At 44.3% G+C, this 27,992-nt stretch overlaps 1 protein-coding gene and 1 pseudogene across 2 annotated transcripts in view; one reads left to right on the plus strand and one right to left on the minus strand.

The window, feature by feature from the left end:
- MELK (maternal embryonic leucine zipper kinase) overlaps positions 1-27,992 on the plus strand; it is an 88,549-nt gene that overhangs the window by 19,442 nt on the left and 41,115 nt on the right. The window contains exons 5-10 of one of the 2 annotated variants that reach the window (XM_075560155.1): positions 2,037-2,180; positions 3,925-3,993; positions 7,050-7,142; positions 12,231-12,329; positions 24,828-24,896; positions 27,201-27,314. In XM_075560155.1, coding sequence (XP_075416270.1) covers positions 2,037-2,180; positions 3,925-3,993; positions 7,050-7,142; positions 12,231-12,329; positions 24,828-24,896; positions 27,201-27,314 — 588 coding nt within the window. The remainder of the gene's footprint in view (positions 1-2,036; positions 2,181-3,924; positions 3,994-7,049; positions 7,143-12,230; positions 12,330-24,827; positions 24,897-27,200; positions 27,315-27,992) is intronic. The other variant, XM_075560156.1, reaches the window with a different exon arrangement.
- On the minus strand, positions 12,691-19,946 carry LOC142460175 (protein transport protein Sec61 subunit gamma pseudogene; annotated as a pseudogene).

A 27,992-nucleotide genomic window follows, 5' to 3' on the forward strand; every position in this document is an offset into this window, starting at 1 on the left:
CTGAGTGAACTTAAAAATCACAGCTGGCCCTTAGTTTAATTTTTATTTACTGGTAATAAAATTGCTCAAGACTGAGGGCTATTGTCTTCTTTCTGGGAATAAGTGCTGACATGTCCATCCTGAGCATTGTCTCTTTAACTTGTTAATTGTGATTTGGGTGGGAGGTTACAGAACGCATTGGCTCTCTGTTCGGCGGCCCACACACCCTTTGTTTTGTGACTGATGGCAAACCCCACGAAGTCGCAGCACGGCCCCACTTGTGCTTGTGACCTCCACCTCCATTCGTGCTTCTTCCCTGCTTCTTCCTGTCTTCTAAGTGTCAGCGGGTCCGCGCTGACTCATGGCAACCCCCTTGCGGGTTTCTGACACTAACTGTGTAGGCCGTAGACAGTTCAGTCTTTCTTCCAAAGAGTGGCTGATGGTTTCGAACTGCCACCCATGCAGATCGCAGCCCAACTCAACCACTGCAGTACCAGGGCTCCTATCGAACAGCAAAGGCAGCAGTTTGAGCTACAGCTGCGCCATGGGAGGAAGATTAGGCTTTCTACTTGTGTCAAGAGTTGCGGTCTCGGAAACCCACAGGGACTATTCTACCCTGTCCTATTGGGTCGCTCGGAGTCGGATTCGACTCGATGGCAGTGAGATTCCTTGGCTGAAAGTTGTGCCATGGGAGTGAAAATAGACAATTAAAAAATTTAAAAAATGAACCCCCCCCCAACTTTATTTCAGACACAAACATACAAAAAGAAAGAATCATTCAGTGACTCCTATACTTACCACCCAGATTCAATAATGATCAGTCCTTTGAGCTTGCTTTATCTATCTCTCTCACACACACACTTTTAAAAGCTATATTTTAAAAACCTTTTCTTTCAAAAAATGTTTCTATTGTGCATTAGGTGAAGGCTGACAGTGCAGCTCGTCAGTGTCAAGGCGGACAATTTGTATGTATTTTGTTTCGTCCCATTCATGCACATCACTGATGCCCGTCTAGTGCCACTTCCTCCTTCCGTCCTTGTGTTCCAGTTTCCTCAGGTGGCCCTTTTGATCTCATTTGGTTGATGATAAGGTGTGGACACCTCACTGGTGTTATTGTTCCCCTTACCGACCTGTCCCTGGCTGGGCTGACATTTGAACCACAGGGGTGACCAAGAGCCATAGCCTTCATCCGACCAGGACACGTAGTCTGTTTTGGGTTTTGAGTTTTGTTCCACATTTTCTTCCCCATCAATCCAAGACCTTCTAATTCCATCCCTTTGAGAGCAGTTGATCGTGGGAGCCAAGCAACATTTGATTCTTTTGGTCTTAGAGTTATGGAGACTGATGTTGACTTGGTCCTTCCGTTCACTGGACTAACGGCTTCCTGTGTCTGGTGGTTTCCATCACTCTGCTTTCCTCCAGGCCAATAGTCGTACCTTCTAGGATTGCTTATGTTCCTTTAAGAACCCCCTGTCCCCTGACCCCAGTCGATTCTCAGCAGAGCAGGACGTGGGACATTGTCTTTGTGGATTAGGCCATGCCCACACACCATGATATCTTCAGACACTGGTCCTGAGCCACTCATGTCTAACAAGTTTTAACAACACTGTACTGTGCTGGAGTACACATATAACACCAAATAACCCTTTTAATGATGACCTAAGATATACAACTGAATGCCAGCTGTCCATTCATCTTTACCATTGTGTTCTGAGGCTCTGCTTGTCATATAGGTTAACTGTAGTCTCATACTATTAGAGTAGTAACACTGTTATAAATAGAAGGCTTGACGAATTATTGCTAGCCAATCAGTCGTTGGAGACCCTGTGGGGTTCAGGGAGTTCTACTCCGACACAGGTGGGGCTGCTGTGGTACCTACCAAAGGATGCTGAGTGTGCTTTTGAATAGGCCTCGCTAGGTTCCTTTGCCTGTAAAGTTGAGTTAATAATAGCTCTTATATAAATTTACACACACACACACACACACACACACACACACTTTTTTCGTTAAGGTATTTTGTAAGTCATCCTATCTGTGTGTCTCTTTTCCTATTGCAGTACTGCCCTGGAGGAGAGCTGTTTGATTACATCATCTCCCAGGACCGCCTGTCTGAGCAGGAGGCCCGAGTCGTGTTCCGTCAGATACTGTCTTCTGTCGCTTACGTGCACAGCCAAGGCTATGCCCACAGGGACCTCAAGCCAGTAAGTGAGCGCTCCAGAGATCAACAGTGCCCCCAACTTGTGCTTGCTATTTTTAAATTTCTGAATGTTCTTTCTTTTTGAAATTTATCTTAGTTTTTGCCCTTTTCTTGGTCCTGCTCTGACTGTGTCTCATTCCTTTTTTCTTTCTTTGCTTTTGACTTTTTGTTGACTTTTTTTTTTGGCGGGACTTCTTATTAACGTTCAGTTTGCTTGTCAGTTGCCTGTGACAGTATAATGTCTTTATAATCGGCTGTGAAATAGGAGTCTTGTGAGTTTGCCTCCAGGAAAGACGAGTGCTGAGATCTTTAGTAGTATCGAGTCATTCAGTATTTTTCATTCAAAAGAGTTTTTGCTAACTTGATGTCCCTTTCGTTGTAAGCCATTATTTCTCAGAAAGGACTAACCCAATGGAGTGGACAGACTCTGCTTCTTCAAGACACAATACAAATGAGAACCCCCCCCCCCCCCACCAACTATCATGATCCGAATTCTACCTTGCAGGGCTGGATAGGACAGAGGATGTACACTGGTGCAGATAGAAGCTGGAGGCACAGGGAATCCAGGACAGATGATCCCTTCAGGACCAGGGGTGTGAGGGGCAATACTGGGAGGGTAGAGGGTGAGTGGGTTGGAAAGAGGGAACCGATTACAAGGATCTACATGTGACCTCCTGCCTGGGGGATGGACAAGAGAAAAGGGGGTGAAGGGAGACGTTGGACAGGGCAAGATATGACAAAATAATAATTTATAAATTATCAAGGGCTCATGAGGGAGTGGGGAGCAGCGAGGGAGGGGGAAAAAAAGAGGACCTGCTGCAAAGGGCTTAAGTGGAGAGCAAATGCTTTGAGAATGATGAGGGCAAAGAATGTACAGATGTGCTTTACACAATTGATGTATGTATGGATTGTGATAAGAGTTGTATGAGCCCCTAATAACACGTTGAAAACAAAACAAATTAAAAAACAAAACAAATGAGAACACACTTAAGCATGGGGTTCTGGCTAATAGGGGTAGCGGTGAACTTGAATTTGAGTGTACGTGGTACCAAGGTCCCCAGTGTTACTCTCCTTCGTCTTCCTTTTATTTTAATTAATCCTTGTATTTGGGGGCTCTTACAAATCATAGCAATCCATCATTCAATTGTATTAAGCAAACTTGTACATGTGTTGCCATCAACATTTCCAAACCATTTTCTTTCTACTTGAGCCCTGGGCATCATTTCCTTCTCTCGCCCCCTCTTCCCACTCCCGTGTCTCCTTGATCAATTATGATTGTTGTTTTGTGAGTGTTGCTCTTTCCCCTCAGCTCTCGCGTCCTGTGAGCTGGCTCTTCAGGTTTCAGTTTAATCGAAACCTGGAGCCCCGAGGAGAGGATGAGTCCGGTTGGCACAGTGAACAGGGACGCCGTATCCTTTTCATCTTTCTTCTTCTGTACTTCTGGTCCTTCATTTATTATTTTTAAAAATTTTTTCCCCTCAATTTGCTTTTTCACCAGGATGAGACAGGTTGGAAGCAATCCTCTATTAAAAAATGTTTTCATTTTAATAGATGTAGCATTGGTACATTTTTCCCACTTAACAAAGTAAAACACAAAGCGCAAACACTTTATTATTGTAATGGTTTCCCTCTCTCACGCCCAGGCTTTTGGATCCCTCCGCTCCTGGCCGGCGATGGCCAGAGGTGGGGAGTGTGATAAGGAAGTCGGGACACAGCACGCACTTACTACAGCATCTTTGTTTTCCCAGGAAAACTTATTGTTTGATGAGTACCGTAACTTAAAGCTGATTGACTTTGGCCTCTGTGCACGACCCAAGGTAAGTACGGGAACAGATATAGATGGATGCGCCCCTTCGTAAGTGCACCTCTTACTGTGCTGTCTTGCACCGTCTCGACTTAGACTAATTTCATATTGTGAATTAGGTGGGGGGGCTACATTTCAGACTATCAGCTCTGCATTCATCTGTTGGAACCACTCAATAGCCCCATTCCACCCCCATGTTTTATCCCCCCCCGCATTTCTCTTCTCCCTCTATGGATCTCTAGTCTCCTTGTGACCCCAATCAATACCTGTTAGCCATCTAGTCTGTTGCTGTATCTCCTCGCCCTTGCCCTCCTTCCTTTGGGACCCTCCGCAGTCTGTTCCCCTGGCATGCACGTCTGTCTTGGTTTTTATCCTTCTGGTCGTGGTCTCTTACAGCATCTGCCCTTTTGTGATCGACTCAGTTCACGCAGCATCATGTTCTCCAGTTCTTCTTAGCCTTTTTTGAGCTTGGCTGCTTCCATTGAGAGGCATGTGGGTGATACAGTTGTTAACCACTCCCTCGGCTGATAATTAAAAGTCTGGTAGCATAAGATCATCCTTGGTGCTGTGGGAGAAAGATGTGGCATTCTGTGTCCATAAAGATTTATAGCCTTGGAAACCTTATGCGGTCTCTGTCCTGTCGAGTCGCTGTGTGTCAGGATCCGTTCGATGACAGCAGGTTTGGTTTGGGGGTTAGCCTCTATTGAGAAGCGTGTTACACAGCATCTTGGCATCAGTTTTCTTGTACAAATGATTGAGGACCGCTGCCCTAGTTCCTGAGCTGGGTACCACTCCCATTCAGGCATGCCGAGTAGATATGATTTGCAGTTTGAATATGTTGCCACTAGATGCTGCTTCTGTTCATTTAAATAGGAATTTTGAGAGTTTGGTGTTAATGTAGTCTTTGTTGTCCATCCACATGGTTATCTATTTGACAGTTATAGCTGCCTTTTGAGGGATGATGCTCTTATAAAGTCACTGAAGGGAAAAGCCCATGTGCTTTTAAAAACGCCTCCTGTTACATTTTTCCTTAATTTGACCTCCCTAGTTCAGCATCAGCGGCTCTAAGTCTGAGGGCGAAAGGTGAGCGGTTCTGCTCCTGTCAAGATGTACAGCCTTGGAAGCCGTCAGAATTGGCTTGGTTGCAGCGAGCTTTTTGGGTGAATTAAGCCCTGCTCTTGTCTTGTGTAACTTCTCTTCGAGGTGACTTTGAACCTTCCAGCTCTGTCGTCGTCTGTGACTGAGCCCCTGTGTGGCTGCCTGTTGGAGGCTTCCTCCCGAGTCTCTAATGATGTGGCACTCACAGTCTCTCAAATGAGCTGTCGACACTCATTAGGAATGTGGAAATTGCAGACCTGCCTCAGCCTTTCATAGCTCCACGGTTATTCCCCGTCCCAAGCAGAATTAGCTAGGTGCAGAGGGAAGCCCACTTTCCACTCTTCCTGCTTCTCCTCTCATCCCTTGGCTGTTCAGAGATGATTAGGGGAACGAACCCCCTGTCTGGGAACGGAGTGCTAGAAGGCAGGTTGTTTGTTCATGTTGTTGTTGTTTCTTTTTTATTTGGCAGACATAAAGAGATAAAGCATATTTTAGACAGATAGCTGGCTTATCACGTTCTCCAAAGGAGGCAGTGGGGCACGTTTGGGACAGACACCTCTAGTAAATGTTTGTTCATGGCTACCGAAGATTGGACTGCACCACTTGAAAAAGCAGGTGCTACCTGGAGAGGACAGCCTTCTGCTGCGGAGCTCGCTCTCTGGGCAGGTTGTTTCAGTTGTAACCGCAACCACACCGTTTCCCAAGTCCTTCTTGTAGTGGTTCTGCCTTTGGCTGCTAATTGCAAGGTCAGCAGCTTGACACCACCAGCCACTTCACAGGAGTGAGACGAGGCTTTCTATCCTCTAAAGTGTTACAATCTCGGGAACACAGGGCCAGTTCTACCCTATCCTCGAGGGTAACTGAGTTGGCATCACCTCGAAAGCCGTGAGTTTGGTTTTTAGAGTTTTTGAGCTATAGAACTCTGCCCAGGTATCTTGGGCTGCAATATTGTTTCCATTAAGTCTTCTTTGGGAGGGTGGGGAACGATGGACAGACTCTTACTCTTCATCTAATAGGTTTGGAAATTATGGCAGCGATTTTTCTTAACAGAGTCTAGAAGGCAGCCTCCAGGGCCCTGTTTTGTGTGTGTGCCCTTGTCTCCTTCTCTCCAAGGACAAGGACACTCACTCTCCTGTGCTGGCAGTGATGGGCTATGGGAGTGGCTGCTGCTGCTGTGTGCCTTCGAGTCGATCATAGCGACCCCTACAGGTCAGAGTAGAGCCCAGAGGATTTCTCCATCTGAAATCTTTTTTTTTTAATTAATTAATTTTAGTGGGGGCTCATCTGAAATCGTTACATAAACAGATGGCCAGGTTTTGTCTCCTGTGGAGTGACTAGTGGATTTAACCTTGAATTAAAAACCTCACATTCAAATAAGTAGTAGACTTAACTTATTAGTTAGCAGTCGAGGGGTTAACCAGGACCCTTAGGTGTTGGAATCAGGATGTGGTAAAGAAAGAATTCATTTCTTTACGTATTTGTGTATCACTAGTGCGTGGCTGGATGCTAAGCTGATCGTTGTGCACATGACTTTTTGGGGAAATAGGAACCTGACTTGCCTGGCCTAAGGGGACAAGCTTTTGCAGGTGCCGGGCAGTAGTGGTATTGGAACCCCACTGGCCCACATGTCGGCGTACATTTGTGTGCAGAGCATTGGATCGGCTGTACAAGTTCTTTATTTCCGGGGGAGTTCTTCTCATAGCTTTTCTTCGCCTGTGCTCAGAGGCTGTTATCACACCAACTCTCATAAGGCTTATAATTAATAAGTGTCTCATTTTTCTTTAAAAAAATCATTTTATTAGGGGCTCTTACAGCTCTTATAACATTCCATAAATTGATTGTATTAAGCATATTTCTACATATGTTGCCATCATCATTTCCAAATCATTTTCTTTGTATTTGAGCCCTTGGTATTAGCTCCTCTTCCTCCCCCCCACCCCCACAAATGTTTCATTTTTATCTTATTTTCAGGGTAACAAGGATGACCATCTACAGACATGCTGCGGGAGTCTTGCTTACGCAGCACCAGAATTAATACAAGGCAAATCATATCTCGGATCAGAGGTAATTCTTTCCTGACTAATTCAATTTATATTCAGCACATGGTTTTTGGTGACCTGACACAAGCAGTGTGTGCCTGTGATGATGAAAGAAGAGCATGTTCTGTGTTACTCAGGGTGTCCAGTCTGTTCCGAGGGTGAAATGTGTAAACTCGTAAATGGCATGAATAACTTGCAATAAATAGTCTTCAAGAAAAGCCAAGGTGCATTTACGAAGCAGCGATGTGTTTCCGGTGTGCCTGCATTTGTGTGACAGAACAGTGCACAGTTTGGACTGCCTAGTCTCGCTGGGGAGCACCAGACCAGGAGATGCTAGTTAGCACAGAGGACACTCGTCTGTTGCCTACGTTGCTCCTTAGAAGTCGAGGGCTCTTTTGCTCTATTGCTCCCTCTAGCTGGTCAGCTTTGCCCATTTTCTGGATTCCCAGTTTTGCTGTATGTTCCTAATTTAAGATTGAAAAAAAAAAGATTTAGTAGTCAAAAGCATGGAGGCACTGGGGTGAACAGATTTTTTTCTTTTAAAAATCATTTTATTGGGGGCTCATACAGCTCTTATCACAATCCATCCATCCATCCATCCATCCATCCATCCATCCATCCATCCATCCATCCATTGTGTCAATCACATTTGTACATTTGCTGCCATCATCATTCTTAAAACATTTGCTTTCTACTTGAGCCCTTGGTATCAGCACCTCATTTTCCCCTGCCCTCCCTCCCTCATGAACCCTTGATAATTTATAAATTATTATTTTGTCATATCTTACACTGTCTGACATCTCCCTTCACCCGCTTTTCTGTTGTCCATCCCCCAGAGAGGAGGTTATATGTAGATTCTTGTAATCGGTTCCCCCTTTCCACCCCCCTTCCTTCACCCTCCCGGTATTGCCACTCTCACCACTGGTTCTGAAGGGATCATCCATCCTGGATTCCCTGTGTTTCCAGTTCCTATCTGTACCAGTGTACATCCTCCTGTCTAGCCAGACTTATTTATTTATTGAGTCTTTGGTTCTTTATTTTTTTTTTTACATTTTATTAGGGGCTTATACAGCTCTTATCACAATCCATACATATACATACATCAATTGTATAAAGCACATCTGTACATTCTTTGCCCGAATCATTTTCAAAGCATTTGCTCTCCACTTAAGCCTTTTGAATCAGGTCCTCTTTCCCCCCCCCCCTCCCTCCCCGCTCCCCCCTCCCTTATGAGACTAGCCAGATTTATGTGGTAGAATTGGAATCATGATAGTGGGGGGGGGTAGGGGTGGGAAGCATTTAGGAACTATAGGAAAATTGGATGTTTCATTGTTGCTACACTGCACCTTGACTGGCTCATCTCCTCCCTGCGAACATTCTGTAAGGGAATGTCCAGTTGCCTACAGATGGGTCTTGGGTTCCTAATCTGCACTTCCCCTCATTTACAATGATACGATTTTTTGATAACTGATTCCCTTTGACACCTCATGATCACACAAGTTGATGTGCTTCCTCCATGTGGGCTTTGTTGCTTCTGAGCTAGATGGCCACTTGTTTACCTTCAAGTCTTTAAGACCCCAGATGCTATATCTTTTGATAGCCAGGCTCCATCAGCTTTCTTCACCACATTTGCTTATGCACCCGCTTTGTCTTCAGCAATTGTGTTGGGAAGGTGAATTTAATAGAACAAAGTATTCTTGCATTGAGGGAATACTAGAGTGGGGGCCCAATGTCCATCTGCTGTCTTAGTACTAAACGTATACATTTATGCACATAGATGTATTTCCCCATTCTCATATATAAATATATGCCTGCATTTAGACCTCTATAAATGCCCTTTGCCGCCTAGTTCTTTCATTTATTTCCTTTTACTTTCCTCTTGTTCCACTATCATGCTCAGCCTTCATTTGGGTTTCAGTAATTCCTCTCGGTTATATTGCTCTTGATCACGCCCTACCAGGCCTCTTACACCCTCTTCACCGATTTGGATGACTTGTTGTTCCCTTGTCCCTGGGTTTGTTAACACCACTTCATTTTCCCCCACCCCCTACTCTCCCATGTCCCCCAAGAACTGTTGATCCCGTTGTTTTCACCTCCAGACAGAATTCTTTGTTTTGGGGCACCTCCAAGTCTGTTTAGAAGGGGAATGTCACAGATGGGCAGCTGGTCCCAGTTTTATTTCACTGCAAAATCCCCTTTTCATCTGGAGCAGCGTTTCTCAACCTGTGGGTCATGACCCCTTTGGGGGACAACTGACTCACAGGGTCGCCCTATTCATAACAGTAGCAAAATGACAGTGGTGAAGTAGCAACGAAAATAATTTTATGGCTGGAGGTTCACCACCACATTAGGAACTGTATTAGGGGTCGTGGCATGAGGAAGGGTGAGAACCACTGCTCTGGAGCATCTGGGATGAGCCAGGTGAATCTGTAACAGGAAAAGATGCGAACTAACATGTTTTGTGTGGCTCTAATATTTTTTTACCATTTTATTTCAGGCTCATTCAGCTATAACATTCCATAGTTCAGCCAGTGTTGTACAATTGCCACCACAGTCAATTTCAAAACATTTTCTTTCTTCTTGAACTCCTTGATATCAGCTCCCCTTTTTCTCCTCCCTTCCCAACCCTCCCCCGTGGTTGCTCTAAAATTGATACCATTGAAATTGATACAATTTCAAACAAGAGAATTTAACAGAAAAAGTATAAAAACAGGATGAGGAACTTACGTATGTTCCTCAAACTTACTCAGATTTGAAATTTGTTTACATTTTGCCCGACTGTCTTTGTCCTTCCACTTTTTATGTCTGAGGTCTTTTGAGCCATTTGGGCCTACGTTGGAGCCATCAGATCCCATTGTCATGAAATACTTCAGTGTGAACTTCCTAAAAGTGAGGGTCTTTTATAGCCACACTCCCGGTATCACAACAAGGAAATTGAACATTGATAATCATTTGTTCTAATCCACAGCCTGTAGTCAAATGATGCTCACTGTACCAGGAACGTCTGGGATCACACAGGGCATTTCTTCAGCCCTCGTTAATCTGTTTGGAAGAGTTTGGGACTTTTTCTTTGTCTTCCTTGACCGTGGCACTTTTGAAGCTGCCCATTATTTTGTAGACTGTCCCTAACTTAAATTGTTGAATGCTTGTTTATGACTAAACTTGCTGGTGCATTTGGGCAGAAATACCACAGAAGCCTCCTTGGGACCTTCTGAGCAGAGCAGAGCAGAGCAGGAGGGAAGGGAGCCAGCTTTTTTTTTTCCCGCTGTGCATTTGTCATAGATCTAGGGTCCACCAAATAATGTTTATCTCTCACATACGCCTGCCAAATCCCGTGAAGTGAACGCTATCACCCTGTTTCATACAGGAGACAAGAAGCAGAAGCTCAGATTCAGCACCTTTGCAGGGTCACCAGCTGGTCCTCACAGGTCGACTTTACGTAGTCTTGCCCTCTTCTGTTCAGCCATCCAGCAGGAGAGAGAATCGCACGTTCCAGGCTCACACGGTTCTCAAGAGTTGCCTTGAATGCAGCTGGGTTTTCCCTTTAGGTTCTTACATGGTTTTCTTGCTGGTTTTCTGTGACTTTACCCCCTTCCAGGGAACTGTTCTGAAGGAGCTCTGGAGTACCTGTGAAGAGACACCCAGCAGGCTGCCTCCTCTGTGCCTTGGGCTTTGTTTTTCCAACACAGAATTGTAGGTCTCTTCAGGGACCTTCAGTAGGCTGGGTGGTTCCGATGCCCTCGGGCCGCACCAGGCTGCTAAACAGCTCTGATTCCGCGAGTCATTTCCAACATGGTTTCAAGCCCTCCCACCTCCCTAGTTTTTTCTTGTTTACCAATTGGTAGCTTCTTGATTTACTTGGGTTTTCTCTGATTGATGATTTTATTTGGTTAATTTACCCTCAGCTGAATGAAAGAAACAGTGTTGTCCTAAGTGAGCTTCTGTGGTGAGTTCACTGGAAAATCCATTTACGTGTTCCTTTCTCCGTTAGGTCCTGATGGAGTTCTGTGGGGATGTTACTGTCATCCTATCTCTTTCAGTCTGAGCCCGGGCCCCCTCTCTGTGGCTCCCTTGTGGAGTTTGACGGGGCTGTGTTCGCATAGTCCCTCTGGTAACTTCTTTTCTTATGAGTTAATCGCACATGTAGTATGTGCCATCGGGGCTTTATTGAAAGAGTAAGTATTTGAGGCATAAGTGGTTAATTTCTGACCTCCTGCAACTTGGAAGAAAAACCTGGTGTTGGCGTGAAAGTAAATTGTTCACTTGAGACATCATATTAGATTATTAATGGTTTGATGTGATGTGCTAGACAGGCTGGGGGTGGGTAAGGGGGAGCGGTTAGATTTGGCCTACTTAGTGTAGGTACTACCTAAATGTGTCATTTTACAGATCTTTTAACTGTTCCTTTTATTTATTTTTTAATGCTGCCCTTCTTACGTTGTAGGATTTTCCTAAGGCTCTGCTGGGGCAGGAGCTGTATCTTCTCCATGGCTAATGGTGCTGTCAGTATTGACTAAGGCCAAACAGTGCTTGAATAAACAGCTACTGCGTAGGCCTCATGGGGCACACGGAGCTGTCCTACATGAAGGTTAAGCTCCTTTCTGGGGTTTTGAGATTTGTAGGGTTATTTGTGTTGGCAGGCTAATTTCTGGCCTCTATATTTGTAAAGTCAATCATTGAACTTTGTCAAGTTTTCTCTCCAGCTTAGTCATGTTTACAGATTATCAGTAGTAAATTTTAAGACCCTTTTGACATTCCCACACCTATTTTCATAATCCCCATATGTAACTTAAACCCTCCGTGGCTGTAGAATTGTCTTGCAGTATCAGAGAGGTGTCCTTACCTCCCCCAGCCCAGCTCAGCCAACTGGAAATTACTCTACTCCCTCGTAGACAGCGCAGACCTAGAGAAGAGAGCACATTGGAGGGAGGAGCCAGGAGACCTCCTTGGGTGGCCCTGCCATTGACTAACTTGACTTTGGACAGTCTTCCTTCAGCTTCCCTGCCTGCAGACTGAGTGGGTCTGTGATGATTTTCTGATTCTATTAAGTGTCCTGCCATTCTGAAACAATGTTCTAAAGAGTTTTTTGAATGATTTTTTTCCCCTCTCCCAGGCAGATGTTTGGAGCATGGGCATACTCTTGTATGTACTTCTGTGTGGATTTCTCCCCTTTGATGATGAGAATGTCATGGGGTTGTACAAGAAGATTATGGTGAGTGTTACAAGGCATAAACTGGAATGTAAACGTTTCTATACTGAATACTGTAGGAGCGTTTTATGAAAGTATAAAAGCAGGTAAAATTAACCGTTATTGCTAGAAATTAACATAGTTTTCCTTTTGTGTGGGGGTGGGGTAGGGATGGGGGAGCAATTGGGAAGTGGGGGATGTGTGGATTCCCATTTCTTTTTTTTTTTAAGTTTTGAAATCATTTTAATTTAGCAATGCAAAATGTCTTGGAAGGAAAAGAAAATGAAATAAGCAAATATAGAGGAAACTTTTACTCCACGGTCTTCTAAACCCTTGCTTGTTCACCAAATCCCAAGATGACAAGCAGACTCTTCCAAAAAGCTACTCAGCCACCAACCATGTTGTTATTAATAGGGATATGGATCAATTTCACAAAGAAGCCAATGAATCCCATTATAGCAAATCCTATTGCCGTTACCATGGCAATCTTCTGAAATTCTATTCTATCAGGTTTGGTGCATCTTTGAACCAGCCGAATGGAGTCCTTCACAAACTGCCGACTGGGTTCAACAAACTGTATTCCCTGATCTATGATTGGCTCTGTCTGGCCGACGCTTAAGATGCCAGGGGCACGTAGTACAGCAGCACACTGACAGACACCCACCAGCCCCTGTTTCTTTTTGAAAAACTTTTCCGTGTGATTTGGGTGGAAGTTTATAAAAGCATTGCTTTCTCATTCAGTAATTCGTCCCCATGTTGCTCTGTGACATTGACTGCAGTCTGTACATGTGATAGTGCGAGCTTCCCGCTCCCTCCTTGCCTTTGCAGTTTCCCTTCATCCTCTTCCTCTTCCTTCTCCTTCTGAGCTTCCTCTCTGGACTCTTGATCTCATGCGGTTGGTTGGTTGCGCCGTGCCTCACCCCCCTGGGTTCTTGTTCATCTTACAGCTCGCTCTATGAATTGCCTGGCAGTTGGACCACGGTGGGCAGTGACCCATGGGGGTAACTCAGTTCCAGGCCTGGAGGGTTCTTAGGGTCATGGGCTTGAGGGTCCACGTCTCTGTCAGACAGCAAGCTTGGTCTCTTACTACCTTGAGTTTCATTCCATGTTTCTTACCCAGTGTATCCAAGACCTCTTACATGTATGTAGCCTCTTTCAGAATGGTCTGTTTCTGTTTCTTGATCTGCAGCTGGATACATGTATTTATCTGGCTTTTAAATTTTATTAAGCTGTACTTTTATTATATGTGTACTTTTTTTTTTCACCGACCACTGCTGTTGAGCAGATGCCAACTCATAGCTACATAATAGAGCAGAGCAGACCTACTCCCTAGAGTTTTTGAGGCCATAAGTCTTTATAGAAGAAGACTGGATCATCTCTCTTCTTCAGAGAAGCCGGGGGGTTTGAACGGATAACCTTTTGGCTAAGGTTTCTTCAGTAAAAGGCTTATCAAAGTAAAAACAAATAAAAAAGTTCCATTCTTTAAATTTCCCTAAACTTGAGGAAAGTAAATAACTGTATACAACGATTTCCTGATGAGAGTTTTTTTAAAACAGTTTAAAAAAAAATAAAACAAAACAATCCGATTTTCTTGGGACATAATTGACATATATAATTCAGTAGTTCAATCATATATCAAGAAGAGTTGTATGATCATCACCATAATCAATTTTAGATGTTGCCAAGTTTTGATGTCATATTTTCCTATCGAGGTTTTAAATATTAATATAAAATAAATGTAACACATGTTTATTTTGTGCTTATATAAAATAGAAATATAAAAATCCCATTCATTTTGAGGGGGAAATTGGATGTCAGGTACTCCTAAGTCACAGTTAGAGAGCCCCGGTGGCATCGTGACTTAGGAGGTGGACTGCTAACCCCAAGGTCAGCAGTTTGAACCCACCACATCTTCTGCAGGAGCAAGAGGAAGCTTTCTGTTCCTGGAAAGGTGACCGTCCTGGAAGCCCAAAGGGGCAGTTCTGCTCTGTCTGGTGGGGTCACTATGAGTTGGATTCGACACTACAGTAGTTGGTTTGGTTTGGTACTTTGTTAAAAAATCATATTAGAGACCGGAAGTAGATTAGGGTCACCAGGAGCTGGAGAAAGGGAGGACCAGGAAGTGACAGCTAGTGGGTCTGGGGTAAAGGAAATATACTGGGATTAGAGAGTAAGAGTTGCACAAATCGTGAACATACCTAAACCCACCAGATTGTGTACTCTCATAGGATGAATTTTATGTATGTGAATTATATTCACGTAAAATTAATTTAAAAATGATTTATATCAAGACAAAGCACACTTCTTTTAAGCCGGCAAAGAAAGTATGCGAGGAGGAAGAAAGAGCAAGTCAGAGGCAACCCCGCAGAATAGCTTCTTTTGCTGCTTGAATTCACTTCTGTTGAACAAATCTCTCCTCAAGGTTGCCCATGAGCCAGACCCTGAAAGGCAGAGACATAAATCATGAAACCGAATCACTGTCCACGACAGCCCGACTTTTTGTTGAAAACGCACCCAAATTGCTATCAAACAGATTCTAACACAATGACTGCAGAATAAAGTAGACCCACCCCATAGAGCTGCCAAGGTGGTGAATCTCTATGGAAGCCGACTCACATCTTCTCTCAGGACGACCGATGGGGTAGCAGCTGAGCTCTTAAGTACTGCGTCCTCAAGGCTTCTTGGAAATAGGTCCAAGGCTACCTAAAAGGGTAGAGGGTGAGGACTGCTGGGTCAGGCCTGAAGGATACATGGAGTCATTACAGGCGCATGGCAGTCACATTCCGGTGGCTTCCATCTCCCTTAAGTACACGCCGTCATTTCTCTTGTTGGCTCTGGGTCCTGTCCTACGTGATCTCGTCTTCTATTCTCTGCACTCCTGGTTACTGCTCCGCCCCCTCATTCCATGCACACGCACTTGCTCGCTCTTTCGCCTGGAGCGATTTCCTTCAGATTAGTGCTTGCTTCCTTCCTTCTGTCAGGTTTCTGTATAGGAGGTCCTTTAGAAAGGCAGCCGTGTGTTCATTCAGTGTTCTCTCAATTGAGGAGACAAAGAACTATTTACTATTTGATCTGCGCCCCTTTTCTAGGTGTGTGGGATATGTCAGTGAGTCAAACAGAGGGTGGTCCCTGTCCTTAAGGAATTTAGAGATAAGCAACATAAATCATATTATGAGGAGACACTTGCTCTGGGTGGGCAGGGCGGGGGCGGGGATGAGTAGAGTAAGGAGTGTGGATGGGACAATGGAGGAACGGAAGGGCATGTTTTAGGTGGAAGAGACAGCAAAGGCATATGCTTAGTATAATACAGGAAGGGCAAGAAGGCTAGAGGGGGGCTTATTCACTGCTATTAAATTGTTAGCTATTTTGTGCGGATTTAGTTTGGTTAAACTAGATTCTGTAACCTGTCAATCTATTTAGCTGAGCGTACGTAGAGCCCAGTACTTCACGATCGACAGAGGGCTGAGCGACGCACCGTTGCCACCACTCTGTGTCACAGCGTGTTCGTTGTGGAGGAAGGTCACCTCACACTGCAGGCACAGGGTGTAGTGAGGGTGCCAGTGTCCATTCACAAGCTAAGTGGTAGTAGAGTTTATTTTTGTCATATTTTCTAAAAACAGAAAATCATTATAAATAGGAGTCCTAACATATTCTTTCCCTACCTCATTGCATCATCCCGTGTGTCCTCTGGAGGGTCTTGTCCCAACCTTGATGGCTGCCAATCTCGAAGCATGATGATTGGCTCTCCACTAACATGATCGCTTTCACCCAAGTTGTTGAATATTAGGAAGTGAGGGATACATGCCCTTGGCAGTTACCCAAGGTTACAGCTTTTCTGTGAAGCTAAATAAGAACAAGAAGGCTTCAGGATACTGGGCTAGGGATAACATTCTTTTGAGAAAATGGAGCCTTCTAAGGATGCTTGAACTCTTGGTGATGAGTTGCCGTCTATAGGTAATTTGGGGACTGTAGTAAGTTTATAATAAATTTATTCAGGAAAGGTTCTTAATGTGTACTTTGTCCAATTGTCTCTATAAAGTGTCTGGCTTTAAGCAGTTTACTTCTTTGGTTATATATTTAGTAAAACAAAATGAGGTTCTGTATGAATTTATTAATAGCAGATTTTGCTTTTAGAATCATGATATCATTATAGTGACAATTATATAGGGCTTTGAACTTTAATTTGTGATGTTAAAAATTATGTAATCCAGAATTCAGGAACAGGAATGGGAGCAGTGATACCAGAAGAATAGAGAGAAGGTGGGGAGAAGAGAGGATGAGGGTGGAGCCAATCAAGGATCCCACATAACCACCCCCTCGCCCCTCCAGGAGGACAAACAACAGAAACTGTGGGGGAAGGGAGACACTGCAGGGCTTTGAATGTTTGTTTACTCACATCTAACCAATCAGAGCTGTCTACCTCAGGACGGCTCCAATTCGCAGAAGCACCTGTAGTGATTCACTTATGCCAGCAGCTGACCTGGTAAGGATGTGTCTCTCCCCTCTGGTCTCTGTGTTAATTCACATCCTGCATCCCCCGCCCGCACAGACTCTTCCCCCTCCTCTGGGCTAACATGTCGCTGGGGGAGGGAGGGAATTACCATGAAAGTTCTTTTTCAAAGTCTTGTTTTTTTTATCCTATTAGAAATGGATACTCTTGAACCAAAACAAAAACGCCGGTCACATGAGATGAGGCTGGTTTCAAAATGAAGGTTGTGTCAGGAACAGAAGAGAGCAATAACAGTATTGCAAGTAGGGAATTCTGTGTTGACGAAAAGCAAGTGAGGGAGTGACGGAAAATGAAGGCTGACTTGGAACAGATTCCAAACGCTAAAAAAGCTCGTCGTGATTTACCATCTTTTTATGGGGCTCTAGAAAGGGAATTGCATAAATGGGTTATGGAGTGTCGTCGAAATGGTTACTGCGTAACACGCATGGGAATCCGCAGACGTGCTCTACAAATGGCTAAGGATGACAAATATAAAGCACCAGGCATTGAAAAATTTGCTGTGTCAGCAGGATGGTGTACCCGCTTAATGAATAGGTTTGGCCTACTATGTTTGAGACAAAGAACAAAGATTTCCCAGAAATTGCCGTAAGGCCTTGAAGAAAAATTATGTCATTCCAGTCATCTATTATAAAACAAAGAAGGATTTAAATTATGACCTGGTAGATGCTGGGAATATGGATGAAACTGCCATGGTTTTTGATCTTCCAAGCAACAGAACTGTGGCAAATTTAGGAGAATAAACCATTTTCCCCAAAACCACAGGAAATGAAAAAAACACTTTACAGTTATTCTATCATGTTTGGCTAATGGAACTAAGCTGTGTCCTGTCATTGTTTTTAAAAGAAAGACCTTGCCAAGAATTACTATGCGTGCATTTCCCTCTGTGCACAGAGCCACCCGTGGGTTCAGACAGACCTCCTGGTTAGCAGGTGGGCTCGTAGCTCTTGGACCACCAGTGGTCCTCAGACTTCTGGTAACACTAATGAGTCTGGGTTTAGTTTTCTTTTCTCTCTCTCCGCTTCATTAAAAAAAAATACTTTTATTGGGGCTCTTGCATCTCTTTTTTTTTTTTTTTTGCTCTTACATCTCTTATCACAATCCATGGGTTCCTTCAATGTGTCAAGCACATTTTCAAAGCATTCTCTTCCCATTCGAGTCCCTGATATCAGCTCCCCATTTCTTCCCCCTCGAATCCTTGATAAGTTATAGATTATTTTTCCATATCTTACATCGTCCTCCATCACCCCTCACCCACTTTTCTGTTATTAGTCCCCTTGGGAGGGGGTTCTGGGGGGGTTCTAGATTGATACTCATGATCGATTCCCCCCCCCCACCCTCCCCTAATCCTCCTGGTATCTCTACTCTCCTTGTTGGCCCTGAGGGATTTATCTATCCTGGATTCCATGTGTTGTGGGCTCTTATCTGTAGCAGTGTGCATGTTCTGGTCTAATGCGATTTGTAAGGTAGAATTGAGGTCATGATAGTGGGGGGGGGTAGAATTGATGTCATGTTAGTGGGGGGGGGTAGAATTGATGTCATGATAGTGGGGGGAAGGCAGCACCAAAGAGCTAGAGGAAAGTTGTGTGTTTCGTCAGTGCTGTACTGCACCCTGACTGGCTCATCTCTTCCCTGTGACCCCTCTGTGAAAGGATGTCCAATTGTCTACAGGAGGGCATTGGGTCTCCACTCCTATGCCCATCCCCCACCCCACATTCACCTTGGGTATGGTTTTATTCTTGGTCTCAGTTTCGCCCTCATCTTGCTTAGCTTTCTGTTGGGTCCCGGTTCAGAGGACTAGTAGTCTGAAAGCAGCCCAGCTTTGGAACTGTGAACCCCATTGCCACACTGCAAAAGGCCTTTTTAAAGCATTGAAGAGCCAAGATGTCCCTTTGAGGTGCAACTGACTCATGCTATGGCCTTTTCTTTTTTAAAAGCTTTTTAGTGTGAGTCGGGTGAAGGCTCACAGGGCAGAGCATCAGTTTTGCATTCCTTAATTTGGGATCCTCATTTTGCTTCTCATTCACTGCAGTCTCCTCAGAGCCACGCCACTCACCTCGCCTCCTCCTTCTCTCCCAGCCCTTCTGAACTTTGTCTTTGGGCAGACGCTGCCCGCTTGGCCTCAGATGGGTGATTCTTGTACCTCAGTACTGTATCGTTCCCCCTGGAGACCTGCTTAGATGAGTTCAGTTTCAGACCTGAGAGGTGATGAAGGACCACAGCCGAGGGGGTTCCACCAATCTCTGTCCAACCAGAAAGCCTGGTCTCCTATGATTTTGAATTTTGTTTCACAGTTTTCTTCCCTTCTCTTCAGGACCGTCCTCAGGTGTGCTTTTTCTGAGCGGTGGGAAGTGCGCGCTGGGCACCTTGTAGTTCTTCTGGTCTCCAGGTCGTGGAGATGGCTGGCCAACAATTATTTTTTCATGATTAACCTTTGTCAAATGTTTCTAAAACTTACAGCTTGGTGTTTCATTACACTCCTATCATTTGCATATTCACATAGCATGTAATTAAACTGCATGATTACAGTCATATGTATAACTGAGAACTAGGCTGAAATATTCACATCCAGCGCCAGTGCAAGAGCAGGAGTGGACTGGCATTCTGAAAATGCAGCCTACTGCGGTCACTAGATGTTGTGCTGCAGGCAGTCGAGGGCATCTTCTAAGAGGGAGGGGACATGCCATTCCGCCTAGTGAGCTGCATTTCTATGAGTTACTGTGTCGTTCATGTATCTAATGGGAGTCACATTGCACCTTAACAAATATAAAGATGAAAACAATTCTCTCAAAACATTTTTAAACATCCAACTAGTATTCTACCGAATGCATTTTCTTTTCATCATCCAATGCTTGTACATATTGCTCAATAGCTGGAAAACTAGCCTCGTTCCCAGATTTTATTGATGGCCTTTGGGTTGTTTCCAGATACCTTAAAAAATAAATTCTGTAGTGAAGTTTCTCACAAATATCTTTGCCTGTTTGTGCAGCATTTTTGTGGGATAAATCTGTAGATAGGGAGTTTCCAGTTCAAGGATAGAAACACTGGAAGCTTCCTGTTGTCTGGTGCTGTTGAGTTGATGCCCGCTCGCACCTCACATATGACAGAACGACCGCTGCCCCGTCTTGCCGCATCTTCGCAGCTCTTGCTGTTTCGAGCCCATTGTTGCAGCCGTGTGTCCATCCAGATCGCTGGGCTTTTCCTCTTTGTGATGATTCTCTCTGCCGAGCATGGTGTCCTTCTCCAGGAACTTGTACCACCTGAGGACCTGTCCAACGCACAGGAAATGAAGTCTCACCACCTTTGTTTCTAAGGAGTATTCTGGCTGTATTTCTTCCAAGATAGGTCCCTTTGCACTTCTGGGAGTCCTAGTATATTTACTATTCTTCATCATCAATCCGCTCTGGGTCTCCCTTGTTTATTGGCCCGCTTTCATATGCATACGAGGCAATTGGAAATGCCACACTGTGGCCAGATCCGCCTTAGACTTCAAAGTGACATCTCAACTACACGTGATCAAATTGCCTTCCATACACCTTATGTAAATAAGTGATGCTTACACCATCACTGTGAACCCCATCCCCAGCTCTTTTGTGCTCATCAGCTCGGGAATGTTCTTAGACCATCCAGCTTTTCAGGTTTACCAAGACCTCAAGTAACTGCTCCTAATTTTCAGTAGATATTATTAAGCCTCAGCTTCTCCACTGACTTCAGTGGTTCTTGTTTCTTCTTCAGCTCAGAGCATTACAGTAGTCAGCTGTTTCTAGGGCCGCTTCACTCTGAGGAGTTTTAAGTTCTTTGACATCTGTTTACTCACGTTGAGTTTTCTTTTGTTTGACCCTAGCATTCTCCCTTGTTGGAAATGCAAGTCTTGACTATGGCCTCTTGTAGTATTGTTCGTTTTCCTTGTCAACAAAGTAACATTTCTCCAGTACCTTATCATCTGAAGTGTTGGGGAACATAGGAGAGGGGGAAGTGGGTGTTACCAAAATCGATGGTGAGGAGGGTGTAGGAGGCCTGGTAGGGCTTGATCAAGTGCAATGTAACTGAGAGGAATTACTGAAACCCAGTTGAAGGCTGAGCATGATAGTGGGACAAGAGGAAAATAAAAGGAAATAGAGGAAAGAACTCGGAGGCAAAGGGCATTTATAGAGATCTAAATACAGGCATAGATTTATGTGTATATACTTATAGGTTTAGTATTAAGGTAGCAGAAGGACATTGGGCCTCTACTCAAGTGCTCCTTCAATGCAAGAACACTTTGTTCTATTAAACTGGCATTCCATGATGCTCACCTTCCCTACGCGATCGATGAAGACAAAGCTGGTGCATAAGCAAGTGTGGTGAAGAAAGCTGATGGTGCCCAACTATCAAAAGATATAGTGTCTGGGGTCTTAAAGGCTTGAAGGTAAACAAGAGGTCATTTAGCTCAGAAGCAACAAAGTCCACATGGAAGAAGCACACCAGCCTCTGTGATCATGAGGTGTCAATGGGATCAGGTATCAGGCATCAAAGAACAAAAAGTCATATTGTGAATGAGGGGAAGTGCAGAGTGGAGACCCAAAGCCCATTTGTAGGCAACTGAACATCCTCTTACAGAGGGGTCTTGGGGAGGAGACAAGCCAGTCAGGGTGCAGTATAGCAGCGATGAAACACACCTTTCCCTTAGTTCTTTAGTGCTTCTCTCTCTCCCCCACCCGCGCCCCCCACTATCATGATCTCAATTCTACCTTAAATCCAGCTAGATCAGAGGATGTACACTGGTGCAGCTAAGAACTGGAAACACAGGAATTCAGGACAAATAAATCCCTCAGTACCATTCATGAGAATAGTGATACCAGGAGGGTAAAGGTAAGGTGGGGCAGAAAGGAGGGAACCGATCACAAGGATCTACATATAACCCTCTCCCTGGGAGATGGACAACAGAAAAGTGGGTGAAGGGAGACATTGGGCAGTGTAAAAGATGAAAAACTAATAATTTATAAATTATTAAGGGTTTGTGGAGGAGGGAGGGGCAAAAATGAGCTGATACCAAGGGCTCAAGTAGGAAGAAAATATTTTGAGAATGATGATGGCAACAAATGTGCTTGACAAAATGGTGTATGTATGGATTGTGATAAGAGTTGTACGAGCCCCAAGTAAAATGATTTAAAAAAAACTGGTTAGAACAGAACCATCCCGAAGTGTTGTGGATACTGGCTTTTAGTCTATATCTTGATTGTACACGTAGCCAATATTTTACTATCTGATCCACACAGACAAGCTAAATGACGGTTAATACACCATTGAATTTGAACTCTATACCTTTGGTGTTCCTAATTTATTGACTTCATTTTAAACTTGCTTTATTTTGTTATTTTTTTAACCTGTCTAAACTATAAGCCTCTATGTTGTTGTTGTTGTTATTTGGCTTTCATGTTTTGTTATTGCAAGTTTTACATTCATAAGGCAGCCTTGGGACTCATGCCGTTAATTATTAATGTATCGTTTCATTAGGGCGAGGTGAGCAAAGCAGCATACTGACTTCACTGTTCTCCTATTTATTTATTTGAGTGCACCAGTGGATCCTGAGTTAATCTTTTTGGGGAAAGGGATTACCTTAAAATAATATAAAAGTGCTATGCTGTAGGAATAGATGGTAAATCCAAGTTTATATATATGTGTGTGTGTGTGTGTGTGTGTGTGTGTGTAGATTGGCAAATCAAATCTCTGTGCAGTGGAATGAATATGGTAGAAAGTATCTTCTTCTTGTCCAGTAGAGACCTAGCCTCCCTAATTAATATCAGTTACCAGTACTGTATATTCTTTGTTTCTACTCTGAATCTCATATTTTAGTTTTTCATGTATTTGCAGGTTGAAAATTGATTCAAATTAGGACTTTTATGCATTATTGTGGAATTTAATTTCACACGTTATAGATTTTGAAATTTATTGTAATCATGGCTCAGAACTATTGTTCCGAGTCACAGTGTAATACAGTCTGCTGGTTGGATCTAATTAAGGTGTCGTATCACTTGCATGGAAGATGTATCTCGTTGCTGAGAAGGCTCTAAAATTCCCCACTTGGGAATCACACTTCCCCCTGTTCTTCCTGGTGTGATTGACAAACCGTGCAGTGTTTGACACCCTGGATGTGGCTCTTGTTGAAGAGGCCGCCTTCGCTTATCTTGTGCACAATTTTCACCGCAATGCTCACCTTCAGAGACAAGCATGACCGGACTCCCGTTCAGGGTACACACAGATTAGGGACATATAAATGCTTTAGTAAATAAAAGTCCGAGTAGCTTGAACGTAAAAACTACTTTGAACAATTCTAGTCTTTAATCTTACAGGAAACGAGCCAGGTGTCTCTTCATGAGGTGTTTCATAATTATAAAGTTGACGACGGTAACTCTGATCACGTCTTGAGCGATTGCCCGCCCTTGCGTAGAACCTTGGGAAAAATGAACAATTTCATGCCTGCTAGGATTCCCAGTATGAACTTGCTTAGTTCACAGGTTCCCTGCGCTTCCCCACCCCGCCTCGGATTTCTCTATTCCCCCTTTCTTCCTCAGATTTGTAAGGTAGCAATCCCTTAGATAAACAGGGAGGAGCAGGGTGAAGGAGCCCTGCCCAGGCGACACTGCTCCTTTTGTCAGAGGGCTGCTTTTCCTCAAGCTGAGTTGTTGCTCTCAGGCTCTTTTCCCTTTGCTCTTTGACGGATTATTTCTAATGTTAAGTAGCATGCCTTTCCCTTACTTGCTCCTAGGCTGCCTGACCACCCCTCTGCCACTCTGTCACAAGGTTTCTCCGCCTCAGCACCATGGACAGCGCACCAGCAATTCTTTGTTGTGTGTTAGCCTTTAATCCACCAGGTGCAAGTGGACACACACACCCCCTGCCCAACCCCAGGTGTTGCCAAATGTCGCCGGCAAGAGTAGGCCAAATCACCCTAAACTGAAAACTGCCTGGTATGTCAGAGTAATTTAATCTCTCACAGACCTCGGTCCCTCATCTGTGTGATGAGGTTCGTAGTCCCTGTCTGCTTCGAGAAGAAAATACACGTGCAGGTGTTTTGTACACTTTAGAGCCCGTGGCCGAGTAAAGAGGTTGGGTTCAGCCTGACAGCAGAACAACCCCCTCCGCGCCTGGGCTCGACTTCTGCTGGTATTTCAGTGCCGAGACCAGAGCTCAGAGAGTCAGGGTCAGTCACACGGTGGCCTCAGCGCTTGCTTGTGGATGTCCTCTGCAGAGGTGGCTATCCACAGAGGGAGAGCATGGACATATCACGTTCATGCATGATATGACCAGTTGCAGTGGGTCACATTACCCTTGGGAGGAGCAGGAAATGGCATGGGACTGGGTCTGAACACCTCTGACTCCAAAGGGGAAGGAGAATCTAACGCTGCCCCAGCCAGTGTGAAGCCTGTCCTAGGACATGCTAGGCACAGGTGGTGTGGGAGATTCAGGCAGCTATGGCCTTGGGCAGTGTAAGCACAGGCAGGGTCCTTGTCTTGGTCCTCATTTCGGTCTTTATTCTTCCCGGCAAGAGCGAACTAAAATCCATGAGACTAGGAGGATGGGCAGTTTGCGGGGAAAAAAAAAAAAAGAGCGTATACTGGGCACCTAGGATTTGATTCCTGAGAGACTTTGGTCTCGTGAATAAAGACGAGTTCGGGCCCGAGAGTGGGGGCAACCCTGTCGGGACCAGGCACACAGCCCCTCTGACGGACGTATTGCTGAGCGTCGGTCAGAGCTCCTAAAAGCCGATGTTAAAGCCCTGTGTCATGCCTTTTCCACTTTCTCTGCTCCAGCCCACCTTTGATATGTGGATAATTTGCAGGTGATGAGACTAATTGAGCTACTGAATTTTGTTCTTCACAGCACGAAAGAAATTTTTATGTTATGAATCATATTTACCAAATTTTATAGTTGAGTGAAGTAAACCTCCAGTATGTTGTTATCTTCACAATTTGCATCGAGGATGATTGAACCTAAATCTCTGAAATGTTTTCTTTTTTTTCCTTTTTTTGTAGAGAGGTAAATATGAGGTTCCTAAATGGCTCTCTCCCAATAGTATTGCCCTTCTCCAGCAAATGCTACAGGTAAACCTTGTTCTTTATTTTTAAAACACGGAAATCTGTTCTAGTGGATCCATTGTTTAAGATGTCTATCATGCCACTGTACCTTCTCCATCATCTCTTAGCTTACAAAAACTCCTTCAATCGGGTCGTGCTTGACCCACAGTCAGTGCTTTGTGGAAGCAGCAGTCCAGAGATCAAATGATGCATTGCATTCGGTAAAGCTGCTGCACCAGATCCCTTTAAAGCAACAGTTCTCAACCTGTGGGTCGCGACCCCTTTGGGGGTTAGAACAACACTTTCACAGGGGCTTTCCGATTCACAACAGTAGCAAAATGACAGTTATGAATAGCAACGACGTTAATGTTATGGTTGGTGGGGGTCACCACAACACGAGGAACTGTATTAAAGGGTCGTGGCATCAGGAAAGTTGAGAACTACTGCTTTAAAGTATCGATGAGCAAGGATATCACTTTGACTAAGGTACACCTGCCCCAAGCCATGGTTTTTCAGTCGTCATATGCATGTGAAAGTTGGACACCGAATAGGGAAGATTTGAAGAAGAAATGATGCATTTGAATTCTGGTACTGGCGAAGAATTTTGAAGATACCACAGACTGCTAAAAGACAAGTAGATGTATGTTGGAAGAAGTACAGCCAGAATGCTCCAGAGAAGGGGAGATAGTGAGACTTCACCTCACACACTCTGAACATCAGGAGAGACCAGTCCCTGGAAAAGGACCTCGTGCTCGGTAAAGGCGAGAGGCAGTGAGAAAGAGGAAGGCCCTCAAGGAGGTGGACGGACTCAGTGGCTGCAACAGTGACCTCAAACACAGGAACAGTTGTGCACATGGCGCAGGACTGAGTGATGGTTTGCCCTGTTGTACATAGGGTCGCTGTAAGTCAGAACTGACTGGACGACAACACACACACACACACACACACCCCAAATACACACACACACACACACACACACACACACACACACACACACACACACCCAAATATCCTCTGCTCAGTCCTTTTTTAGTCTGCAAACTCAACCCGTTTCCTTCATTTTTGAAAACCTCGACCATCTGCCTTTTCTGACTTGGTTTGCTTATTTTTCTCTTGAGGATTGTCTGTTTTCCATCAACCAGCTGTTGCTGGGATCTCTTTATTTTCTCACTTCCGCCACCACTCATGGGGTAGCGTAGACACTGAAAAGAGCTGATGTACAATGCAGTGAGCCTCATCATCTGATGAAGTGGTTTCCAAATTGTAGTATGTGTTAGCACCACTAGATGGACTTGCTAGAACCGCCCCTGTCCTGCCCACTCCCCCCTCCCCCAATATCTAACTCCATGGTTCTGGAGTGGGTGGAGTGGGACTGAAAATTTGCATTTCTAATGAGCACTACAATTATGCTCACGCTGTTTGTCCCAAGCACACACTTTGAGAGCCCCTGATTTAAGTGTGACAAGCAAGTCTCTGGGGCTGAAAGATGGGAGAGCTGGAGTCTAGGTGGCCATTCTACTACTGGGCAAGCCACCTGGTCTGGTTCCCATTTGAGGGTTCTGAGAGAGTGGCCCCACTCACTACTGTCCAGTGTTCTGAGGATCAAATGAGATCGCTGGGGAATACATTGAAAATATGAGGATCTTGTTAGTGCATTTTTTCCCACACGTTCTTTTGTATTAAAAAATCTTCCACTTTTTCCATTATTAAGCCATCTCCACCTTTTATTCTTAACTTAACTCAGGCTCACCCACCTTGATTAAGTAGCGCCAGGCCACCGAGTCTCCATAATAAGATCGAAAAACGCCTTACCTTTTCCTGTAGACTCCCCCCAAAATTAATCTTTGTTGATTAATTTTTCTCTCCTCACACTTGAAAATTACAAATGAAAAAAGAAAGGTGTGCTTTTCAACTTGTTCTGTGTGATTGTAAGCTCATCGGAGGTAGAGGTTGCATATTCAGTATGAAGGCCTTGCATTGTGGCTGCTTGAATATTACATTGTGAAGGTTTCCCGTGAATAGGTTTTCCAGCAAAAGACTATTACATCATACAATAGATTGACTGAACTTCATGAATAATGTCCATACCAATGAAGTTCATGTTTGTTAAACATTTATCTTCAAAGCCTATGTTAGTTGCTATAGTTTTCTTGCTTCTATTGCCTTTTAAAAAGAATTTATTTCAAGGCCATCTTAAGGTCTTCGACAGCATTTTTGTGGTGATAAAATTTACATCTATTTAGATGGATTTTGTGTTCTGTGGAGGAAAGGTGTTTGTTCTCGGGCCCTGTACTTGAAGCGCTCATCTGACTACTTCTCCATGGCCACTAGGTGGACCCCAAGAAGCGGGTTTCTGTGCAACATCTCCTGAGCCACCCGTGGGTCCTGAAGGATTACAACTGTCCCGTGGAGTGGCAGAGCAAGAGCCCTGTAAGTAGAATGAAAGTGAGTCACATACAGTCTTCTTTCTCTAAGTGTTTTGTGGGCTGTTTACACAAGGTCAAGAGCAATTCAAGCGATGTGGTTGAAACAAATGTATTTTGTAGACTTCACCAGATTGGTGTTCAGGATACTCAAACTTCATTTTGGTAATCTCTCATAGGACTTTCCTTCTCAGCCCTGCCTGCACAGAAGGATCACCTGGGGCATATTTTAAAAAGCTGGGGTGAGGGGGCGGTCCCTCAGTAATTAGTGGGCGGTTTTTAGAAGCTCCCAGGTGTTTCTCATGGGGTGTCAGCAGTTGCGAACACCGCTAAGGAATCTTGGGCTGGTTACCTAAACTGCCCAACCTATTTGTGTGTAAAAAGTACAGTAAAACCAGTTCTGTCTGTTTACCAGATAAATGTCTGAGGTTGCAGTGGTTCTCAAACTTAAATCTTGAGACCCTTTACACTCTTAATATTTATTTATTTAAAAGTAACAGCACTAAACCTATCATATACAATCAAATAAAGTATTTTTTTGGTGAACAGAGCTTAGAAATGTATCAAGAAGAATGGCATTATTTTGCATCTTTGCTAATATATTTAATGTTTTCTTTAATAGAGGGCACCCAATGCTTGTTATCTCTTCTGCTTTGGGTTTGTGTGGACAGTGTATTTTGGTTGTAGTTTATGAAGTGAT

This window comes from Tenrec ecaudatus, chromosome 10 (genome assembly GCF_050624435.1).
Source record: "Tenrec ecaudatus isolate mTenEca1 chromosome 10, mTenEca1.hap1, whole genome shotgun sequence".
NCBI classification, from domain to species: Eukaryota; Metazoa; Chordata; class Mammalia; order Afrosoricida; family Tenrecidae; genus Tenrec; species Tenrec ecaudatus.